Source organism: Nicotiana tomentosiformis, chromosome 6 (genome assembly GCF_000390325.3).
Source record: "Nicotiana tomentosiformis chromosome 6, ASM39032v3, whole genome shotgun sequence".
Taxonomy (NCBI): Eukaryota; Viridiplantae; Streptophyta; class Magnoliopsida; order Solanales; family Solanaceae; genus Nicotiana; species Nicotiana tomentosiformis.
The window spans coordinates 58,620,303-58,640,781 of record NC_090817.1 but is presented as its reverse complement, the minus strand read 5'-3'; the positions used below and the strand labels follow the sequence as shown (position 1 = coordinate 58,640,781).

Here is a 20,479-nt window from a genome sequence, read left to right as displayed (position 1 = left end):
AGTCTATTCCTACTAGAATTCTTTTCCCTATTTTAGTATGGATAAGTTTTCTTAGCCATATTCTTATTCTAGTTTAATTAGGATTAATTTCTTAACCTTAAATTTTACTCATTGTATGGGCTATTCAAAGAGCTCAGTATGCTAAAAATAAACACTAGTGATTAATTTTTCTAAGCTCTTGCTTCAAAAACGTGATTTCTCTTTTGGTTGACTCTTCTTTCTTTATTCAACGTTTCTTGCAATCTTGGGGGACTGAGGAACGAGTGAGTAAGATTCTTTTCATTTTACATTCTTCTCATCTGATTTTGAAGAATGCTTTTGCTAGTTTTGTGAAAAACTTTACTAGAGTGCTTTTGTTTCTCTCTCTTCTTTGTGCTTGAGAGGTGCAAAGCCTTGAAAGTACATCAATTTGGTAGTAGAGCACAAGTTCCAAGTCTGAATTCTTCAATTGTTAACTTGTTCATCATGTCGCCAGACAAGAAAACAACAGGCTCGAGATCCTCTTCAATTGATGAACAACTTCAGATTGAAAGATTAAGAACTACAGCCCTTGAACGAGACAATGAAGAAATTAAAGTGCAGCTAGATGACTTAAAGAAATCAATGCAGAATCTAACTGAATTGGTTGAAGGTTTGACGATTCAAAATCAGCCACCAAATCCGCCATAACGTCTACAACATCCACCACCACCAAGACACAATATACCATTGCTACCGCAACATCTTCCACTTCAAGATCCACCAATTCAACTGCGTAGAGCATGGCATATTGAGCAAGCGAAGGAAGCTATAGCTGACCAAGTCATGAGAGTACCGAGGCGCCATGCTCACTATGATAAAATCTCAGATTCAGAATACTCAGATAATCAAGGTAGTGAAGAGTATGACTCTGATGAAGTTCAGTATCAATAAGATAGAAGGAGACCTCAGAGAAGGCCATATAATAATAATCGAGAGAGGTATTAACATGATGAAATTAAGCTTGAAATTACAGAATATGATGGCAAATCTTTGTAACGGCTCAACCGGTCGTTTTGAGCGTTGGCGTTCCTTCCTGCTATTTGAAGTCTTGAGTAGCTTCGTATGATATATTATGACTTGTGTGAATCGCCGGTCTTGGTTTTTCAGGTGATCCAGAAGTGATTTGGAAGAACAAATTTCATGTTTGAAGCTTTAAGTGGAAGAGTTAATTAAGTTTGACTTTTGTTAATTTGACACCGGAGCGGAGTTTGCATGGTTCCATTAGGCCCGGATGATGATTTTGGACTCACGCGTATGCCCGGATTTGCATTTGGATAATTCTAGAAGTATTCTGCGCTAATTGGCGAAAGTTGAAAATTTGAAGATTTGGAAAGTTCATAAGTTTTACCGGGACTTGACTTTGATGGTATCGAACTCAAATTGTGGTTCTAGGAATTGGAATAGCTTCGTTATGTCATTTGGGACTTGTGTGCAAAATTTGAGTTCATTCCGAGTTGATTTGTTATATTTTGGCGCGAGTTTTGAAAGTTGAAAGTTCATTTGAGTTTGATTTGAGGTGTGATTCGTCCTTTCGATATTGTTATATGTGATTTGAGGCCTCGAGTAGGTCCGTCTTATGTTATGGAACTTGTTGGTATATTAGGACGAGGTCCCGAGGGGCTCGGGTGAGTTCAGACGAGGTTCAGATCATTTTTGGAAATTTTGGCTAAGGTTAGTCCGGTAGAGGTTCTGGTGTGACCGCATCAGAAGAGCTATGGGCACAGGTCCGAAGCCGCAAAAGCGGCAGTGTCATCGCAGAAGAGGAAGAAGACTGGGCTTCGAGTCTTCGCAGATGCGGAGGAAGAGGCGCACCTGCGTGTGCGCAGGAGCGGAAGCAGCGATCGCAGTAGCGGGGATTGACTTGGTTACTGTGGAGCGCGGATGCGGAAGGATTTCCGCAGGTGCGGACTCGCACCTGCGCGCGTGTGGTTGCAAAAGCGGAGGCAGACACAGTGGAGCCTTGGGTAAACCGCAGGAGCGGAGGATTGCTCGCACCTACGAGACCGCAGGCGCGACTAAATGAGTCGCAGGTGCGAAAGTGCTGGGCAGAGTATTAAGTTCAAAGGTTTCGTGATGTTCTTCATTTTGGACATTTCAAGCTCGGGCTTAGGCGATTTTTAAGAGGAATTTCGAAGGGATTCTTGAGGTAAGTCACTTGTGGTTCACTAATTATGTTTCCCCATTGAATTTCCCACCTAGTTGTGTGTTTTTGAGGTGTAATTTTGGGAGTTTGAGGCTAGGGATTTGGAGAGTTTAATTTGGGAATTTGAGTGATGATTTGGTGTTGGATTTTGGTAAATTTGGTATGGTTAGACTCGTGGTTGAATGGGCTTCCACATTTTGTAACTTTTATTGGATTCCGAGATGTGGGCCCGGGGGAAGGGAGGGGGGGGGTTGAGTTGACTTTCGACCTTTTGATTAAGAACTTAGTATTTTCTTATGGAAATTGATTCCTTTAGCTCGTGTTGATTGTATTGAATTGCTCTTGGCTAGTTTCGAATCGTCCGGAGATCGGTACACGCGAGATGGCATTTTTTGGAGCACCGTTTGGCTTGCTCGGCGTTGGATTTGGCTTGTTCGAGATAAGTAACACTTCTAAACTTGGAGCTGAGGGTATGGACCCTGATTATACGTTTTATGTGATTTGTTTGGAGGTGACGCACACGCTAGGTGATGGGCGTGTGGGCGTGCACCGTTGAAATTGAGACTCGGTCGATTCCGTAGAGCTGTGTAGCCAATTAACTTGTATTTTCCATGTATTTTTCATGTGTTAGAGAAACTGAGCTGTGATTCATGTTAGAAATCATGCTTAGGCAAATGCTAGTATTATTGGGACCCACTGAGATTATTTCTGCTGTCGAATTATATGTTTAAATTGTAATTTCGTACTCAATCATGTTCATTCATTGCATATCATATCTCAGTCTCTGTTGCTATTTATTAATACATCATATCATCATTTGGGACTAGTTTCATGACATTGTGAGCCCGAGAGACTGGAGAGATTGATGACTGAGTGAGACCGGGGGCCTGATTGTGAGTGATATTTATGGGATCGGGCTGCTAAAGTGTCTATTCATACCGTACATCTATACCTCTTATACACAATGCATCTATGCGTTTCATAGATAGTCCACAAGATTTCATATCACAATGGATTTCATGACACAATGTACCTATGCGTTCATCGACCGTCCACAGGATTTCATATCACAATGTACCTATGCTGTCACGACCCAACTGGAGGGTCATGACTAGCACCCGGGCCATACTTGCTGAGCACCAAATTACATTTTATCTAACCTTCCTTATTATCTTTAAGGGCCGACAAGATCAATATAAGTGGTAGACATAGATCATGAACATCCAACAATGAAAGATAATGTCATGAACATACATAACATGGGACGACAAGACTGTCAAGAAACTATATATAAGGTACGAGCTACCATGCTGCCATGAAAGACTATACAACAAACATCAGCCGACAAGGCATTCCAAACAATACATGAGTCAACACCTGTCTATGAGCCTCTAAAGGAACATAAGTGCTACAACATTGCCAGAACAGGGTCCCGACATACCCATAATGTCTATAACAAAAATGCATACCAAGACCACGGCAAGTCCGGAGAAGGGATCTCGCCAATAACCGCTGAACTGGACAACCTACTGTGGTGGGGGAGCTGCGTCTACCCGTCTATCAGGACCTACAGCACGACATGAAGCGTCCACAAATAAAAAGGACGTCAGTATGAATAAAGTACTGAGTATGTAAGGCAGGAAAGCATAAGTAAGAACAGTAATGTAAACAGGGATAGAGAATATACAACCTGTGACATCTGGGTACCTCTGAGGGCTACTGACATGAAATACATGATACATACATATATATACATAAACTTTTAAAACATACGCCTTTGTGGGCATCACCATCATCATATCGTACCCGGCCGTAATAGGCTCGGTAAAACGTACCCGGCCATCATAGGGCTCGGTAGAATCGTACCCGGCCACGTGGAGCTCGGTAAAACCCAACTGATCAGTGGTTGCACAATAGGTGCCGTACCCGGCCGACTATAGCGCGGCTCGGTAGAGTAAAATAGATACATATATATGATGCATGCTGGACTCATTGGAATCACATTTTGAACCTTTCGGAGTGACGTAAGGTCGGTATCCTTCGTACACGTTATTAGGATTAACTCTTCATCAAGAATCTTATAAGAATCAGGAACTACCAATAACATTGATAATATAAGAATAAAAGAAGTAACATCAATATCACTCGTTTCATAAGAAGGGCAGCAATGTAAGTACTGCTAGCTTCTAAGAGTAGAGTATCTTTGGGAGCTCGTTCATTACATTATGTACAATCGGAGTCGTGCAAAAGAATGAAGGGGATAGCCTCACATACCTTGTATATACTTCCCAACCTCAAGCTATGCAAATGTCACGACTCCTTAGTCTACAATAAGAGAAATGACACTATCATTATCATTTAAGCGTCGTAACTATTATGTATGGACCGCAACCTATTTTACAGTAAAATAGACAGCACCTCCCCTATTTATATGACTTCCCACAAGTCAATACAATCACAAAACAGCCAAAACAACATCATTAATAATCATATTGAGCCTCCCAAAATAGTCCACCAACCAACAACATTACTACCAAGCCTTTCGATATATATTTCACAAGTTCTAGCTTCAACGACTTAGCCGCAACTTGGATAATCTTAAATATATATAGAGTAAGAGGTTCCTTACCTTTAAACAGAAATAACAACTCCAATTTGACCTTAATTTTCCACGAAATATCCCTAAAATTCTGCCGCAAGAACAAGGAGGCGAAACTAGCAATCAATTCGGGTTTTTCGGCACTAGAATTACTTTAGAAGACTTGAAATCACCTAGGGTTGATATTAAAATATTGAAGGAGTATTTAAAGAACATAAAACACTTAAAACAACCTCCCACACGAGCTGGAACAACACAAAAATCTGCAATAACAAGAAGAACAAGAAACTTACTAGCGCCACGGGATTTCCGACACTTGTTTCATGTTGTTTGCCCTTTGTTTGGGTCTTGGATCATGAGAGAACCTTGAGAGAGTGTTTTTAGGGTTCTAAGATCTTAATATACTGAAAAATAATGACTTAAAACGGGGTTTAGGTATTTTATATATATCCATATGTCTTAAACCGCCTATGTGGGCCCCATAGAGAGCTGCTTGGCACACTCTCGTGAAAACGCGAATATCTCTCTATTCTGAGATCGTATCGACAAACGGTTTAATGCGTTGAAACTAGACTCATAGATCTTCAATTTGATAGGTATATCACCCCATAATTCCAATTACATTGGGAGAAAAATGTAGTAACATTTGACCTAAAGTTTAAGTAAAATTATAAACGTAAGTTGCGACAACTTTTATCGACTTTTGTTTCATAACTCGCTTGACTTCAAGACTTATGATACGGATATTATATGATTCAAATACATTAAAACATGACCTCTTGGGACAATTAATCACCTCTAGTGTTACCCGAAAATACGGGTTACAACATCCTTGATTCGTTTAACTTCTAATACTTGTTAACCACTCTTATACACCCTTGTATCGTTTAAGACCAATAGGATTAACTTCTTATCATCTCAAAGATAATCTCTTCTTGGATTTACGTCGACTAACTTACGGCGTGATCTATGGTATGCGAATTTGGGTTGTAACACCCTCTCCCCCTTAGGAACATTCGTCCTCGAATGTAAGGGTTTATGGGGTGTCTAACTCATCGTGGATTCGGACGGAAATTTCCGGCTGAGTTTCCCCTATAAAATTGACACTAGCCAAACTTGCAAGTAGTTAAACCCAACCTATTGCCTTACAAGACTATACAAAGCATTATGGATATGTACATTATCTGCATATCACCATTTTGTAAAAAAAAGAGTATTCACAAGCTATTGCTTACCTCATAGAGCTGTTTCACCTTATAATGCGTCCTTCTTTCCCCCGGCATCCTCGTTATCTTCACTCTGGAATAGGTAAGGGTATTTAGACTTCATCTCCTCTTCTGCTTCCCATGTCATTTCTTCTATATTCTTGTTCCTCCATAATGCTTTGACGGAAGCTACATCCTTTGTTCTCAGCTTGCGTACTTGTCGATCTAATATAGCCACTGGCACTCCATCATATGATAGATCCTCTGTAACTTGTACATCTTTGATAGGGACGACCCAAGAAGGGTCTCCAATGCATTTCCTCAACATAGATACATGGAATACCGGGTAGACAAATTCCAATTCGGATGGCAATTCTAACTCATAAGCAACCTGTCCAATTCGTCAAAGAATTTTGTACGGCCCAATATACCGCGGACTCAACTTACCCTTCTTCCCAAAACGCATAACACTCTTCATCAGCGAGATCTTCAGGAAAACCCAATCACCAACCTCAAATTCCAGATCATGACGTCGGACATCGGAATAAGACTTTTGCCTGCTTTGTGCCGTCCTCAGTCGCTCTTGTATCACTTTCACCTTCTCAATGGCTTGGTGAATCAAATCTGGCACATATAATTCTGTCTCACCGAATTCGAACCATCCAACTGGTGATCTACATCTACTCCCGTACAGTGCCTCATACATGGCCATTTTAATACTGGAATGGTAGCTATTATTGTAGGCAAATTGTATAAGTGCCAGATGGTTATCCCAATTCCCCTTGAAATCTAGAACACATGCTTGTAGCATATCTTCAAGCGTCTGAATGGTACGTTCAGCCTGTCCATCAGTCTACGGATGGAATGTAGTGCTGAGATTTACTTGTGTGCCTAAACCCTTCTGAAAAGACCTCCAAAAGTTAGCCGTAAATTGAGCTCCTCGGTCTGATATAATAGATACCGGCACACCATGAAGCCTAACAATCTCCTTGATATACAACTTCGCATAATCTTCAGCCGTGTAAGTTGTCTTAACTGGCAGAAAATGGGCAGATTTTGTAAGTCGATCAACTATCACCCAGATGGAGTCAAACTTATGATAAGAGCGAGGTAATCCAATAATGAAGTCCATATTAATCACCTCCCATTTCCAGGTCGGAATCTCTATATTCTGAATCAATCCACTAGGTTTCTGATGCTCGATCTTTACTTGTTGACAATTAGGACACTGGGCTACAAATTCTGCAATAGACTTCTTCATGTTATCCCACCAATACTGCTCCTTAACGTCATGATACATCTTTGTCGAGCCAGGATGGATAGAATATCGGGACTGATGAATCTCAATCATAATCTTCTCTCGCAACCCTGCCACACTAGGCACACATAATCGGCCCTGGTATCTCAGTGTCCCATCTCCTCCGATCTTGAAAGCTGTAATCTTACACTGCTGAATTCCCTCTCTCAATCTTACTAAGGTAGGATCTTCATATTGCCGTGCTTTTACCTCGGCTACCAAAGATGATTCTGCTGTATTCTGTACAGTAACACCTCCGTCATCAGAGTCCAACAATCTGATTCTCATATTGGCCAGCTGGTGAAGCTCTTTGGTCAACCCTTGTCTACCTGCCTCAATATGTATTAAGCTTCCCATTGACTTACGGCTGAGAGCGTCTGCCACAACATTGGCTTTACCGGGATGGTACAATATCTCGACGTTGTAGTCTTTCAGTAATTCAAGCCACCTACGCTGCCTCAAATTCAACTCCTTCTGCTTGAAGATGTATTGTAAACTCTTGTGATCTGTGTAGATGTCAACATGGACACCGTATAAGTAGTGCCGCCATATCTTCAGAGCATATATTACTGCAGCCAATTCCAAATCATGAGTCGGGTTATTCTTTTCACGCTTCTTCAATTATCTTGATGCATAAGCAATCACCTCCCCACGTTGCATCAATACGCACCCCAAACCTATACCTGAGGCATCACAATATACCACATAACCTTCTGTTCCTTCTGGGAGAGTGAGCACTGGCGCGGATGTCAATTGATTCTTTAGCTCCTGAAAACTATGTTCACAAGTATAGACCACTGGAACTTGGTAGCTTTCTGTGTTAACTTAACCCTTCTACAAACTGCCTATAATATCCTGCTAGCCCCAGGAAGCTACGAACTTCTGACAGTGTTGTAGGTCTCGGCCAATTCTTCACTGCATCGATCTTCTGAGTGTCGACACTAATACCCTCATTAGATATCACATGGTTAAGGAATGCTACTGAGTTCAGCCAGAATTCACATTTAGAGAGCTTAGCATATAACTTATGATCCTGAAGGGTCTGTAATATTATCCGCAAGTGGCACGCATGTTCCACCTCCGAACGAGAATACACCAGAATGTCATCAATGAATACGATCACGAACACATCAAGATAGGGCCTGAATACACTATTCATGAGATCCATAAAAGTTGCTGGGGCATTTGTTAGCCCGAACGACATCACCAAGAACTCAAAGTGCCCATATCTTGTCCGGAAGGTCGTCTTTGGAATATCCTTCTCCTTAACCCTCACATGATGATACCCTGAACGCAAGTCAATCTTGGAGAAATACTTGGCACCCTGGAGTTGGTCAAACAAGTGATCAATCCTTGGAAGTGGATACTTGTTCTTTATTGTAAACTTATTCAACTGTCGATAATCGATACACATCCTTAACGACCCATCTTTCTTCCGCACGAACAAGACTGGCGCACCCCAAGGTGAAGTGCTAGGCATAATGAAACCCTTATCCAGCAAGTCCTTCAACTGCGCCTTCAACTCTCACAACTCTGCCGGGGCCATCCTGTATGGAGGGATAGAGATCGGTTGAGTGTCAGGCAACGCATCAATGCTAAACTCAATCTCCCTTTCAGGAGGAAGACCTGGGAGTTCATCTGGGAAAACATCTGGAAATTCATTGACCACGGGAATTGATTGTAGAGTAGGCGGCTTTGCCTCCGCATCCCTAACGCGAACAAGATGATAAATGTAACCTTTTGAGATCATCTTCCTTGCCTTAAGATAGGAAATAAGCCTACCTTTCGGCGTAGCAATGTTCCCCTTCCATTCAATGGCGGGTTTACCAGGAAACTGAAACCTAACCATCTTCGTACGACAGTCAACATTTGCATAGCATGAGGCCAACCAGTCCATTCCCATTATCACATCGTAATCAACCATTTCTAACTCAAATAAATTTGCCTAGGTTTGACGACTACAAATCATCACAGTGCAACCTCTATATACCCTTCTAGCAATCACAGAATCTCCTATCGGAGTGGATACCGCAAGTGGTTTACTTATCAATTCAGGTTCAACGCCAAACTTATTAGCCACAAAGGGTGTAACATATGATAAGGTAGATTCCGGATCAATTAGCACATATACATCATAAGAAAACACAGACAATATACCTGTAACAACATCCGGAGATGACTCGAGATCTTGTCGACCTACTAGAGCATAGGTTCGATTTTGAGCACCACTCAAACTCGGCACTGAACCTCTACCTCTACCACGACCTGTCGACTGTTGAAAACCTTGTGCTGGAGGTCGAACTGATGAGGAAGAACCAGATACAGATCCAGTCAGCTGAGCTATACCACCACCTCCTCTGTTAGGACAATCCCGCATCATATGGCCAAGCTGTCCGCAAGAATAGCACGCATCAGAACCTCGATGGCACAGTCCAAATTGGGCCTTGCCGCACTGATCACAACGAGGTGTTGGGGGTCTCGTCTGACTAGAATCTCTATGAAATTGTGAGCCTGATTCCCTCGAACTCTGACCTGAACTAGAATAGGTAAATCGATCATGCCGAGGCCTCTGAAACTGTGGAGGAGCACTAGCTACAGGTGGCGCCGAACTCCTCAAAGACTGGGGCCTGATACTGCCTCTGAATTCCTCAGAATACCCTGCAAATCGCGCCCTCTTATGCTGGCTCCTATCCTGCTCCCTATCTGCCCTTTGCTGGCGCTTACGATCCTCTAGGGTCTGGGCATAAGCCTGAATACGGGAAATATCCATGCCCTCTACCAAGGAGGCTGTTGTGCACTCATTTATCAGATGTGGTCCCAACCCGTTCACGAACAGGTGCATCCTATCACTCATCTCGGCCACCATATGGGGATCATACCTTGCTAAAGAATCAAACTGTATACTATACTCTCGTACACTCATATTACCCTGTCGAAGGTTCAAGAACTTATCAGCTCTAGCTCGTAGTATCTCAACTGGCAAGTAGTGACGAAGAAAGGCCTCAGAAAATTCCTTCCACATGGCTGGAGGAGTGTTCGGACCCCTAGATCTCTCCCAACTATCATACCAGAAAATTGCTAAATCCCGTAACCGATAAGAAGCCAACTCTACTGCCTCCGTATCACTAGCATACATAACCCGCAATGTATGATGAACCTGATCAATAAATGTTTGCGGGTCCTCCTTGGGATCTGATCCGGTAAACACTGGAGGGTCTAGATTAATAAAATCACAAAATCTCGCACTAACCGGTTTATCAGTAGCATCGATATTCTTCCTCTGAGTCTGAGCAGCTACCAAGCTAGTTAACAACTACACCACACTGCCCATATCGTGGTCTGTAGTGCCAGACGGAGGAACTAGATGTACTGGGTGCCTCCTAATATCCTTTGGAGGAGACGGAGAGGTATGAGATGGCATCTCACTCTGAGACTCACTCTGGCCTGCTTTGGCTGAGGCACCTGAATGTTACCCTCTCCCAACGCTGTATCAAGCCGTTTACTAATCGCTTGCTTCCTAGTAGAAGGCATCGCTGAAAGAAAACAAGGTGAATATTAGATATGAACACTTACGACTCAACTCTACGCTCGATCTAGATTTAGGAAGAAGGTAACAACCCTAGATGTCACGTAGCCTCCTGATTATAAATGTGGCGCGCTACACATCCATAATAAAAAATCTACTAGACACAGCTCATAGACAACCCCTAGGACAGACTTGCTCTGATACCAAGTTTGTCACGACCCAACTGAAGGGTCATGACTAGCACCCGGGCCATACTTGCCGAGCACCAACGTACATTTTATCTAACCTTCCTTATTATATTTAAGGGCCGACAAGATCAATATAAATGGTAGACATGGATCATGAACATCCAACAATGAAAGATAATGTCATGAACATACATAACATGGGATGACAAGACTGTCAAGAAACTATATATAAGGTACAAGCTACCATGCTGCCATGAAAGACTATACAACAAAAATCAGCCGACAAAGCATTCCAAACCATACATGAGTCGACACCTATCTATGAGCCTCTAAAGGAACATAAGTGCTACTACATTGCCGGAACAGGGTCCCGACATACCCATAATGTCTATAACAAAAATGCATACCAAGACCACGGCAAGTCCAGAGAAGGGATCTCGCTAATAACCGCTGAACTGGACAGCCTACTGTGGTGGGGGAGCTGCGTATACCCGTCTATCAGGACCTACAACACGACATGAAGCGTCCACAAATAAAAAGGATGTCAGTATGAATAAAGTACTGAGTATGTAAGGTAGGAAAGCATAAGTAAGAACAGTAATGTAAACAGGGATAGAGAATATACAACCTGTGACATCTGGGTACCTCTGAGGGCTACTGAAATGAAATACATGATACATACATATATATACATAAACTTTTAAAACATACGCCTTTGTGGGCATCACCATCATCATATCATACCCGGCCGTAATAGGCTCGGTAAAACATACCCGTTCATCATAGGGCTTAGTAGAATCGTACCCGGCCACGTAGAGCTCGGTAAAACCCAACTGATCAGTGGTTGCACAATAGGTGCCGTACCTGGCCGACTATAGCGCGGCTTGGTAGAGTAAAATAGATACATATATATGATGCATGCTGGACTCATTGGAATCACATTTTGAACCTTTCGGAGTGACGTAAGGTCGGTATCCTTCGTACACGTTATTAGGATTAACTCTTCATCAAGAATCTTATAAGAATCAGGAACTACCAATAACATTGATAATATAAGAATAAAAGAAGTAACATCAATATCAATCGTTTCATAAGAAGGGCAGCAATGTAAGTACTGCTAGCTTCTAAGAGTAGAGTATCTTTAGGAGCTCGTTCATTACATTATGTACAATCGGAGTCGTGCAAAAGAATGACGGGGATAGCCACACATACCTTGTATATACTGCCCAACCTCAAGCTATGCAAATGTCACGACTCCTTAGTCTACAATAAGAGAAATGACACTATCATTATCGTTTAAGCGTCGTAACTATTATGTATGGACCGCAACCTATTTTACGGTAAAACAGACAGCACCTCCCCTATTTATATGACTTCCCACAAGTCAATACAATCACCAAACAGCCAAAACAACATCATTAATAATCATATTTAGCCTCCCAAAATAGTCCACCAACCAACAACATTACTACCAAGCCTTTCGATATATATTTCACAAGTTCTAGCTTCAACGACTTAGCCGCAACTTGGATAATCTTAAATATATATAGAGTAAGAGGTTCCTTACCTTTAAACAGAAATAACAACTCCAATTTGACCTTAATTTTCCACGAAATATCCCTAAAATTCTGCCACAAGAACAAGGAAGCGAAACTAGCAATCAATTCGGGTTTTTCGGCACTAGAATTACTTTAGAAGAATTGAAATCACCTAGGGTTGGTATTAAAAACTTGAAGGAGTATTTAAATAACATAAAACACTTAAAAAAACCTCCCACACGAGCTGGAACAACACAAAAATCAGCAAAAACAAGAAGAACAAGAAACTTACTAGCGCCACGGGATTCCCGACACTTGATTTGTGTTGTTTGCCCTTTGTTTGGGTCTTGGATCATGAGAGAACCTTGAGAGAGTGTTTTTAGGGTTCTAAAGTCTGAATATACTGAAAAAGAATGACTTAAAACGGGGTTGAGTTATGTTATATATATTTATATGTCTTAAACCGCCTATGTGGGCCCCATAGAGAGCTGCTTGGCGCACTCTCGCAAAACGCGAATATCTCTCTATTCCGAGATTGTATCGACGAACGGTTTAATGAGTTATAAACTAGACTCATAGATCTTCAATTTGATAGGTAGATCACCCTATAATTCCAAGTACATTGGGAGAAAATATAGTAACATTTGACCTAAAGTTTAAGTAAAATTATAAACGTAGGTTACGACAACCTTTATCGACTTTTGTTTCATAACTCGCTTGACTTCAAGACTTATGACACGGATATTATATGATTAAAATACATTAAAACATGACCTCTTGGGACAATTAATCACCTCTAGTGTTACCCGAAAATACGGGTTACAACATCCTTGATTCGTTTAACTTCTAATACTTGTTAACTACTCTTATTCACCCTTGTATCGTTTAAAACCAATAGGATTAACTTCTTATCATCTCAAAGATAATCTCTTCCTTGATTTACGTCGACTAACTTAAGACGTGATCTAAGGTACGCGAATTTGGGTTGTAACATGCGTTCATAGACCGTTCACATGATTTCATAACGCAATGTACCTATGCATTTCATAGACCGTCCACAAGATTTCATAACACAATGTACTTCATATCACAATGTACCTATGTGTTTCATAGACTGTCCACAGGATTTCATAACACAATATACCCATGCGTTTCATAGACCGTCCATAGGATTTCATAACACAATATACCTATGCATTTCATAGACCGTCCATAGGGTTTCATAACACATTATACCTATGCATTTCATAGACCGTCCATAGGATTTCATAACACATTGGAAACAAAAGTACAAATACGTACATCTCATAACCTTTCACACCATATATCACCTAATCCGTACTTTCAACCACTTACAACATTATTATTTCATTGGCTTCCTTGGCCATACATATGATTCTTTATTCATGGCGCAATGGCCGTATTTCATATTCCACACTTTCATTTCTTCCCTTTCTTAGATCATCATCATAATTATCAACAAGTAGAATATTCCGAAAATCACAACTTTAAATTCATTAATAATGAAGGCTTTTAAACACAATCGATTTCTTTCCAATAATTGGAGTAAAATGATTGGCAATCGAAGTACAAGTTAAAATCATACCCAATTTCCACTCACGGATATGTAAGAACGCAAAACACATTGAAAATTACTTACAAAGTATTGCATTAGCTAAAACAGCCACATATAGGCATCACTTGAGTTCATAAACTTTTAGCCGATTATATCGTCAAAGTCAATTTTGGAATAGTTGAGTCAAAGCTCATTTAATAATCTTTCTCACATTATTTCATTTCATTGGCACCATTAGTCACAAGTATAAGTTTCACTATTGGCACGTTGGCCACACTTTATATTCCCAATTTACTGATTTCACTTCCAACCATCTTTATAGGTTATCAACAATAAGACATTCCCAATCAAAACTTTAGGTACACATATGAGCAATTAAGAGTCTTAAGGATATTGAGATTTTCTCACACAATTTGGCATACTAGCTTTCATTTGAAATACGATTCAAGCCACCATATCTTAATACGTAGCCCATACTTTGAAACTCACAAAAACATTATGGAATTCAATTCCAAGAGAGAAAGTTTAGCCAACATACCTCAATTGAGCTTTCCTTAAATTACTACAACGTTCCGGAAATTCTAGCAATCCCAATCTATTTGAGACATAACAAAATTGAACCATAATTAGGAAGATATTCATGGTCTCAGCTCATTTGAGCATTTTATCAAACACTAAGTGTGGATTAAGGTTCAAGGTCCTTTTATAGAAGATTCCATCATCCTAGAACCCAATCTTTACCATTTTTAGCTCAACAATCTTTCTACACCCTTTGATACTACATGCATGTAAAATAAACAACCCTCTTGCCCAGAAATTATCTTGCTTGTTACCCATTTCTAGACAAAATTCAAAATTGAGGGTTAGGGTATTGAATCTTACCTCTAGGATGAAGACCTAGTGAGTTTCCCTCCTTAATCTTCCAAAACGTGAGCAAGAATTGAATAATCAATTATTGAGGAACACCTTCTCACTCTAGGGCACTCTCTCTCACTCTAAAATATCAGATTATACCTCAAAAATGACCCAAAGAGTGTATTTAACAAAATAGGGTCGGGTTTTAAAAATCCAAAAATGAAGCTCCGGAACAGGTTCTGCGGACGGCATATCGGTCGCATAATTGGTGTCCAAAATGACAAGAAATCTGCCTGAGTCTACAGTCACTATGCGGTCCGTATAACTGTTCTGCGGTCGCATAGTACACTGCATAACAGTTATGCGGTCGCATAGTCGTCCGCATAATTGCTTCTAACAGACCCAATTAACTGCCTCACTCTGCGGCCATTATGCGGTCCGTAGATTGATTTTGCGGTCGCATAATGGACCGCAGAAATGCACTTTTCCGCCAAAGTTTTTCCTTTACTTTCCCGTACATTGTTCAACCCAAAAGGTTCGAGCCGCGGCGAGCAAGCTCGCCGCAAAGAATTTCTACAATCCTCAAACACGTAATCCTAGTCCGGCACCATGAAGCATTATTTCTTTTGCAAATTTTACCGGGCTTTACACTTAAGTTCTTCAAAAATGTTTTTCGGTGTGTTACAGAGTTGATAGCTAGAAAGGACATGTCGACACACATGGCATTGTGGTAAGTCGGCCAAGTCGATCGAGCGGAGATTAGATGCCATGTCGCGCACATGGTGGTATTGTGTTTCTATGTTAACCTGCATACGTTGTGTGTGATGGTTTAGCCAATCGGGCAGAGATCAAACTCCATGCCATGGGCGTGGTAGTGTGTCAGTGCTAAGGATCTCCCAACCTAAAAATGAAAATGTTCACTTGAAGCTTTATTTGTTTTAATTTTGCATTTAAATATGATTGATTTACTTACTGTTTTCCATGTTTCTCATCCTTTTACCCTGGCATTCAATTCCATGAGATGGTATTTATCTTTACATACTATTACTATTCTATATGTACTAACGCTCATTTTGCCAGGGGCGCTACATCTTTAATGGATGCAAGTGGTTCCTCAACAGACGTCAGTGATCATTGATAGTATCATACCCTCTTCTCATAGGACTTTGGTGAGCCCTATTCTGTACTGAGGCCCATATGTTATATTTTTCTTCATGTACGTTACATTGAGGTATAGTCAGGGGCCTTGTCACCAGCACTTCCATATTTGCACTCATGTTCACTTAGAGGCTCCGTAGATATGTTGCGGGTTATATTTTGATTTGGGGAAAACAAACTAGAAATGTTGTAGTTGTTGGACATGTTTTCACTTATAAACTATGGACTCATAATATTTTGGTAATTATAAACGAATCTCCTACAAGTAATGAAAATTGGTACTTCACATTTAACCTCTCATGTCTATCTATTGTTATTGATTCTCAAATTGTTCATGGGTAAGGTTGGATAGTTATTATCGAGTAGGCTTGCTCGACTGGGGTATCTCGGCTGAGCATCGGTCCCGCTCCCCAAGGATGGAGTGTTACAAGCTTGGTATTACAGCCTAATGCTTAATGTGTCCTTGGATGTCTCGGAGTGGTGTCCAGTAGAGGCCTTCTTATCAGTGTGTTGTCGACCACATCTACAATTAGGAGGCTACTTGGGAATTTAGGAATGTCACCCTTCTTTGATATTCTAGATCGTGCGTTAGAGCTGATTGTAAGATTGTTCCCATTTTTAACCTGTGCATTGTTCTAATTTCAGTACATAGCACCAAAGAAGAAGGCAAGGAGTGACCAAAGGGCCAATGCCACCCCAAGAGTGGTAGTTGATTTTGTACCTGATGTTAGGGTGAGCACCCAAGGGGTGACGACATTCCCCCACCCACAACGCATCCTGATCCTACTACTCCTGTTGAGAATGAAACGATTCCTCCTCCAACTGATATTCCAGCCCTGCCTCCAGCCTCAATATCCGGTCCCAGTGTTTCTGATAGGGACCTTAGGATACCTATATAGATGTTGACTCAGATAGTGGCTTCCAAGGCCCAGAGATTGAATGTTACACCTACTTCATCCAGTCATCAAGGGGATTCTGCTAGTTCCAGGGTGAACAGATTTCTTCATTTAGATCCTCTGGTATTCACGGGTACTAAGTCCGAGGAGAACCCCAAGCATTTATTGATGAGATGCACAAGACTCTTCGTGTGATGCGTGCCACTACGACAGAAGCACTGGAATTGGCCTCATATCGCCTGAAGAAAGTGGCGTATTCTTGGTTTGAGTTGTGGGAGGAGTCCTGTGAGGAGGGGAGCCCTCTGGAAAAGTGGAGTGAGTTTACGGACGCTTTCATTGATCATTTCTTGCCTGGCGAAACTTAGGCAGCCCATGCTGTCAAGTTTGAGAACTTGAAGCAAGGTAGTATGAGTGTATGGGACTACCATTTGAGGTTTGCCGATCATTCAAACGATATTACTTACATGATGCCCACTATGGAGGCTAAGGTTCACAGTTTTGTGGAGGGTCTTAGCCCTTTGGTTATAAATGAGTCCGCTACAGCTGCCTTGAATTCTGATATAAACTATGGAAAGATAGTGGCATTTTCTCAAGCCACAGAGACCAGAAAATTGAAGTACAAAATGAAGCGAGAGGGTAACAAGAAGTCCGGTCCGTGGGAAACTTTACTGGTTCTTCTAGTGGTGGTAGTGGAGGAAGGTCAGTATTCAGGGGAGGGTCATTTGGACCGATACCGTCTTTTGCTTTGTCTTCAGCCAGTGCACTGTCATCAGGGCCATCTCAGCATCAATGAAGTCGTTTCAGGCCCAGTCAGGGAAACAGAGGATCTTACCAATAAGGTCAGTCTGGCGGGAGACTTCAGCCACAGCGGAGGCCCCCATGCACTATGTGTGGGAAGATGCATTAGAGGGTCTGCTACATGGACCTACCCATATGCTACGGGTGCGGTCTTATAGGTCACATTTAGAGGGATTGTCATTTGTCCCATCAGATGTTGGTAGGGGTATGGCACATCCAGCCAGTTCTGTAGCTACTACATAGGTGACACATCCTCTAGCTCGAGGTACTCCAGCACCTGTAGGGCATGGTGCAACTAGGGATGATGCACAGAGTTTGGGAGTGACTAGCAGGTTCTATGCTATGAGGGGTCGCCAGAGTTCAGATACTTATCCAGATGTTGTCACATGTATACTCATTGTCCAATCTCATGATGTCTATACTCTTGTAGATCCTGGTTCCACCATGTCATATATCACTCCTTATGTTGCTATGGAATTTGGGATAGAACCGGAGCAACTTCATGAGCTGTTCTCTATATCAACTCTAGTTGGTGAGTCTATTATGGCTATGCGGGTTTTGAGGGATTGTATTGTCACAGTTCATGGTCGAGACACCATGACCGATCTCATTAAATTGGTGATGGACTGGCTTCACTCATGTTATGCCAAGCTTGATTGCCAAACCAGAAAATAGGTTTGAATTTCCAAATGAGCCAGTCATTGAGTGGAGGGGGGATAATATGGTGCCGAAGGGTAGGTTTATTTCTTACCTTAAGGTTGCGAAGATGATCAACACGAGGTGTATTTATCATTTGGTCCGAGTCACGGACACTGATGCTGAGGCACCTACACTTGAGTCTATGCAAGTTTTGAGTAAATTCCTAGAGGTCTTTCCTGATGAGCTCCCTAAGATCCCACCAGATAGGGAGATTGACTATGGTATAGATGTGTTGCCTGGCACTCAACCTATATCAATTACACTCTACAGAATGGCTCCGGCAGAATTAAAGGAACTGAAGGTGTAGTTGAAGAATTTGTTATGAAAGGGTTTCATCCGACCAAGTGTGTCGCCTTGGGGTGTTCTAGTTGTCTTTGTAAGGGAGAAAGGTGGGTCATTGAGGATGTGTATTGACTATCGCCAGCTCAACAAGGTCACATTCAAGAATAAGTACCCACTGCCAAGGATAGATGACTTGTTTGATCAGTTGCAAGGTGCTAAGTACTTCTCTAAGATGGACTTAAGATCGGGGTATCACCAATTGAAGATTAGGGAGTGGGATATTTTGAAAACAACTTTCAGGACTCGGTACGGGCACTTCAAATTTTTTGTGATGTCTTTCGGGCTAAAGAATTCCCCGACAACTTTCATGGACCTTATGAACCGAGTCTTCAAACCTTTCCTCGACTATTTTGAGATAGTGTTCATTGACGCTATCCTTGTGTATTCACGAAGTCGGGAGGACCATGCCAATCATGTTAGGGCAGTTTTGCAAACTCAAAGTCAGTGAATGCAAAATTTTCGAAATGTGTGTTTTGGCTTGAATGTACCGCTTCCGTTTAATTTCCAAAGCGTTTATTTGGTTGAACTGGTTGAGTAGTTGGCTTGCCTAGTTCCACGATAGGTGCCATCACGACGGTTAGTTTTGGGTCGTGACACCCAGATACTCTATCAGCTGACACTATGAGAAATCCCAAAGAAATGGTGAATGTTGTGACCTTGAGAAGCGGCAAAGTCTTGAAAGATCCCGCCCCTGTCCAACAAGAGAGTGTACCTGAAAAAGAAGTTGAGGAGCAGCTGAAAAATGAGGTTGATAAGAAGAATAAAGGCAAGAAAAGAGCTGAGAAAAAGAATAATGAGGAAACTTCAATAAGGGAGGAAGGTAATGAGAGAGAGCATATGCCCGCTCTACCCATTCCCCAAAAGTTATATGAAGAAACGCTGGACAAGCAGTTTGAGAAATTTCTAGGGATGTTGAGGTAGGTTAATGTAAACTTGCCATTCACAGAAGTGCTCTCACAAATGCCAGCTTATGCCAAATTCTTGAGGGAGATCCTTACAAAGAAGAGGAAGATAGAAGAGACCACAATGGTCAAGCTCACAGAGTATTGCAACGCAATCTTGCAAAATAAGCTCCCACAAAAGTGTGGAGATCTAGGGAGTTTTTACTATACCTTGCTCCTTAGGCACTCTTAACTTTGATAAATCTTTATGTGATTCTGTTACCTCAATTAATTTAATGCCTTTTTCTATTTACAGGAAATTGGAGAATGATCTTGGAAAGATAAGGTCTGCGCCAATATCTTTGCAGCTGGCTGACCAAACAACTATAATACCCGAGGGGATAGTGGAAGATGTCTTAGTTCGGGTAGATAAGTTTGTATTTCCTGTAGATTTCATAGTGGTGAAGATGGAGGAGAATAAACAAGTTCCCCTTATTTTAGGAAGACCATTCTTAGCGACAGGCAGAGCAATGTTATACATACATGATAGAAAACTCATGCTTAGAGTGGGTGATGAGACAGTGACTTTCGAGATGAATGTGGAGATGGGGGTGAGAAAGGAGAAGCCAGCTGCAAGTGTAGAGTGGAGAGTGAAAAGCTCGAAAGAGAAGGTCCCAATTATTGAGAAAGTCTTGTGTGGGGTGTACCTCAAGAAGGATGAGAAGAAGCTGTCCGCGTGGATGTGTGCACTAGTTCG

General features: G+C 41.6%; 1 protein-coding gene across 1 annotated transcript; it reads left to right on the top strand.

The window, feature by feature from the left end:
• The first annotated feature begins 16,661 nt into the window (after positions 1 to 16,661).
• Positions 16,662 to 18,475, top strand: LOC138894055 (uncharacterized). Its single transcript, XM_070178729.1, has 5 exons — positions 16,662 to 16,706; positions 16,752 to 16,838; positions 17,006 to 17,125; positions 17,368 to 17,841; positions 18,044 to 18,475. The coding sequence occupies exons 1-5, from the start codon at positions 16,662 to 16,664 to the stop codon at positions 18,473 to 18,475; spliced, it is 1,158 nt and encodes a 385-aa protein (XP_070034830.1).
• The last annotated feature ends 2,004 nt before the right edge of the window (positions 18,476 to 20,479 follow it).

Bases quoted from the DNA above. Each gene is read 5' to 3' on its own strand.
- LOC138894055 (XM_070178729.1), top strand. From the start codon at position 16,662: ATGTCACCCTTCTTTGATATTCTAGATCGTGCGTTAGAGCTGATT. The intron at 16,839-17,005 runs GTGAGCACCCAA...ATACCTATATAG, and splicing joins ATTTTGTACCTGATGTTAGG to ATGTTGACTCAGATAGTGGC. The intron at 17,842-18,043 runs GTCAGTCTGGCG...GCTACTACATAG, and splicing joins CAGAGGATCTTACCAATAAG to GTGACACATCCTCTAGCTCG.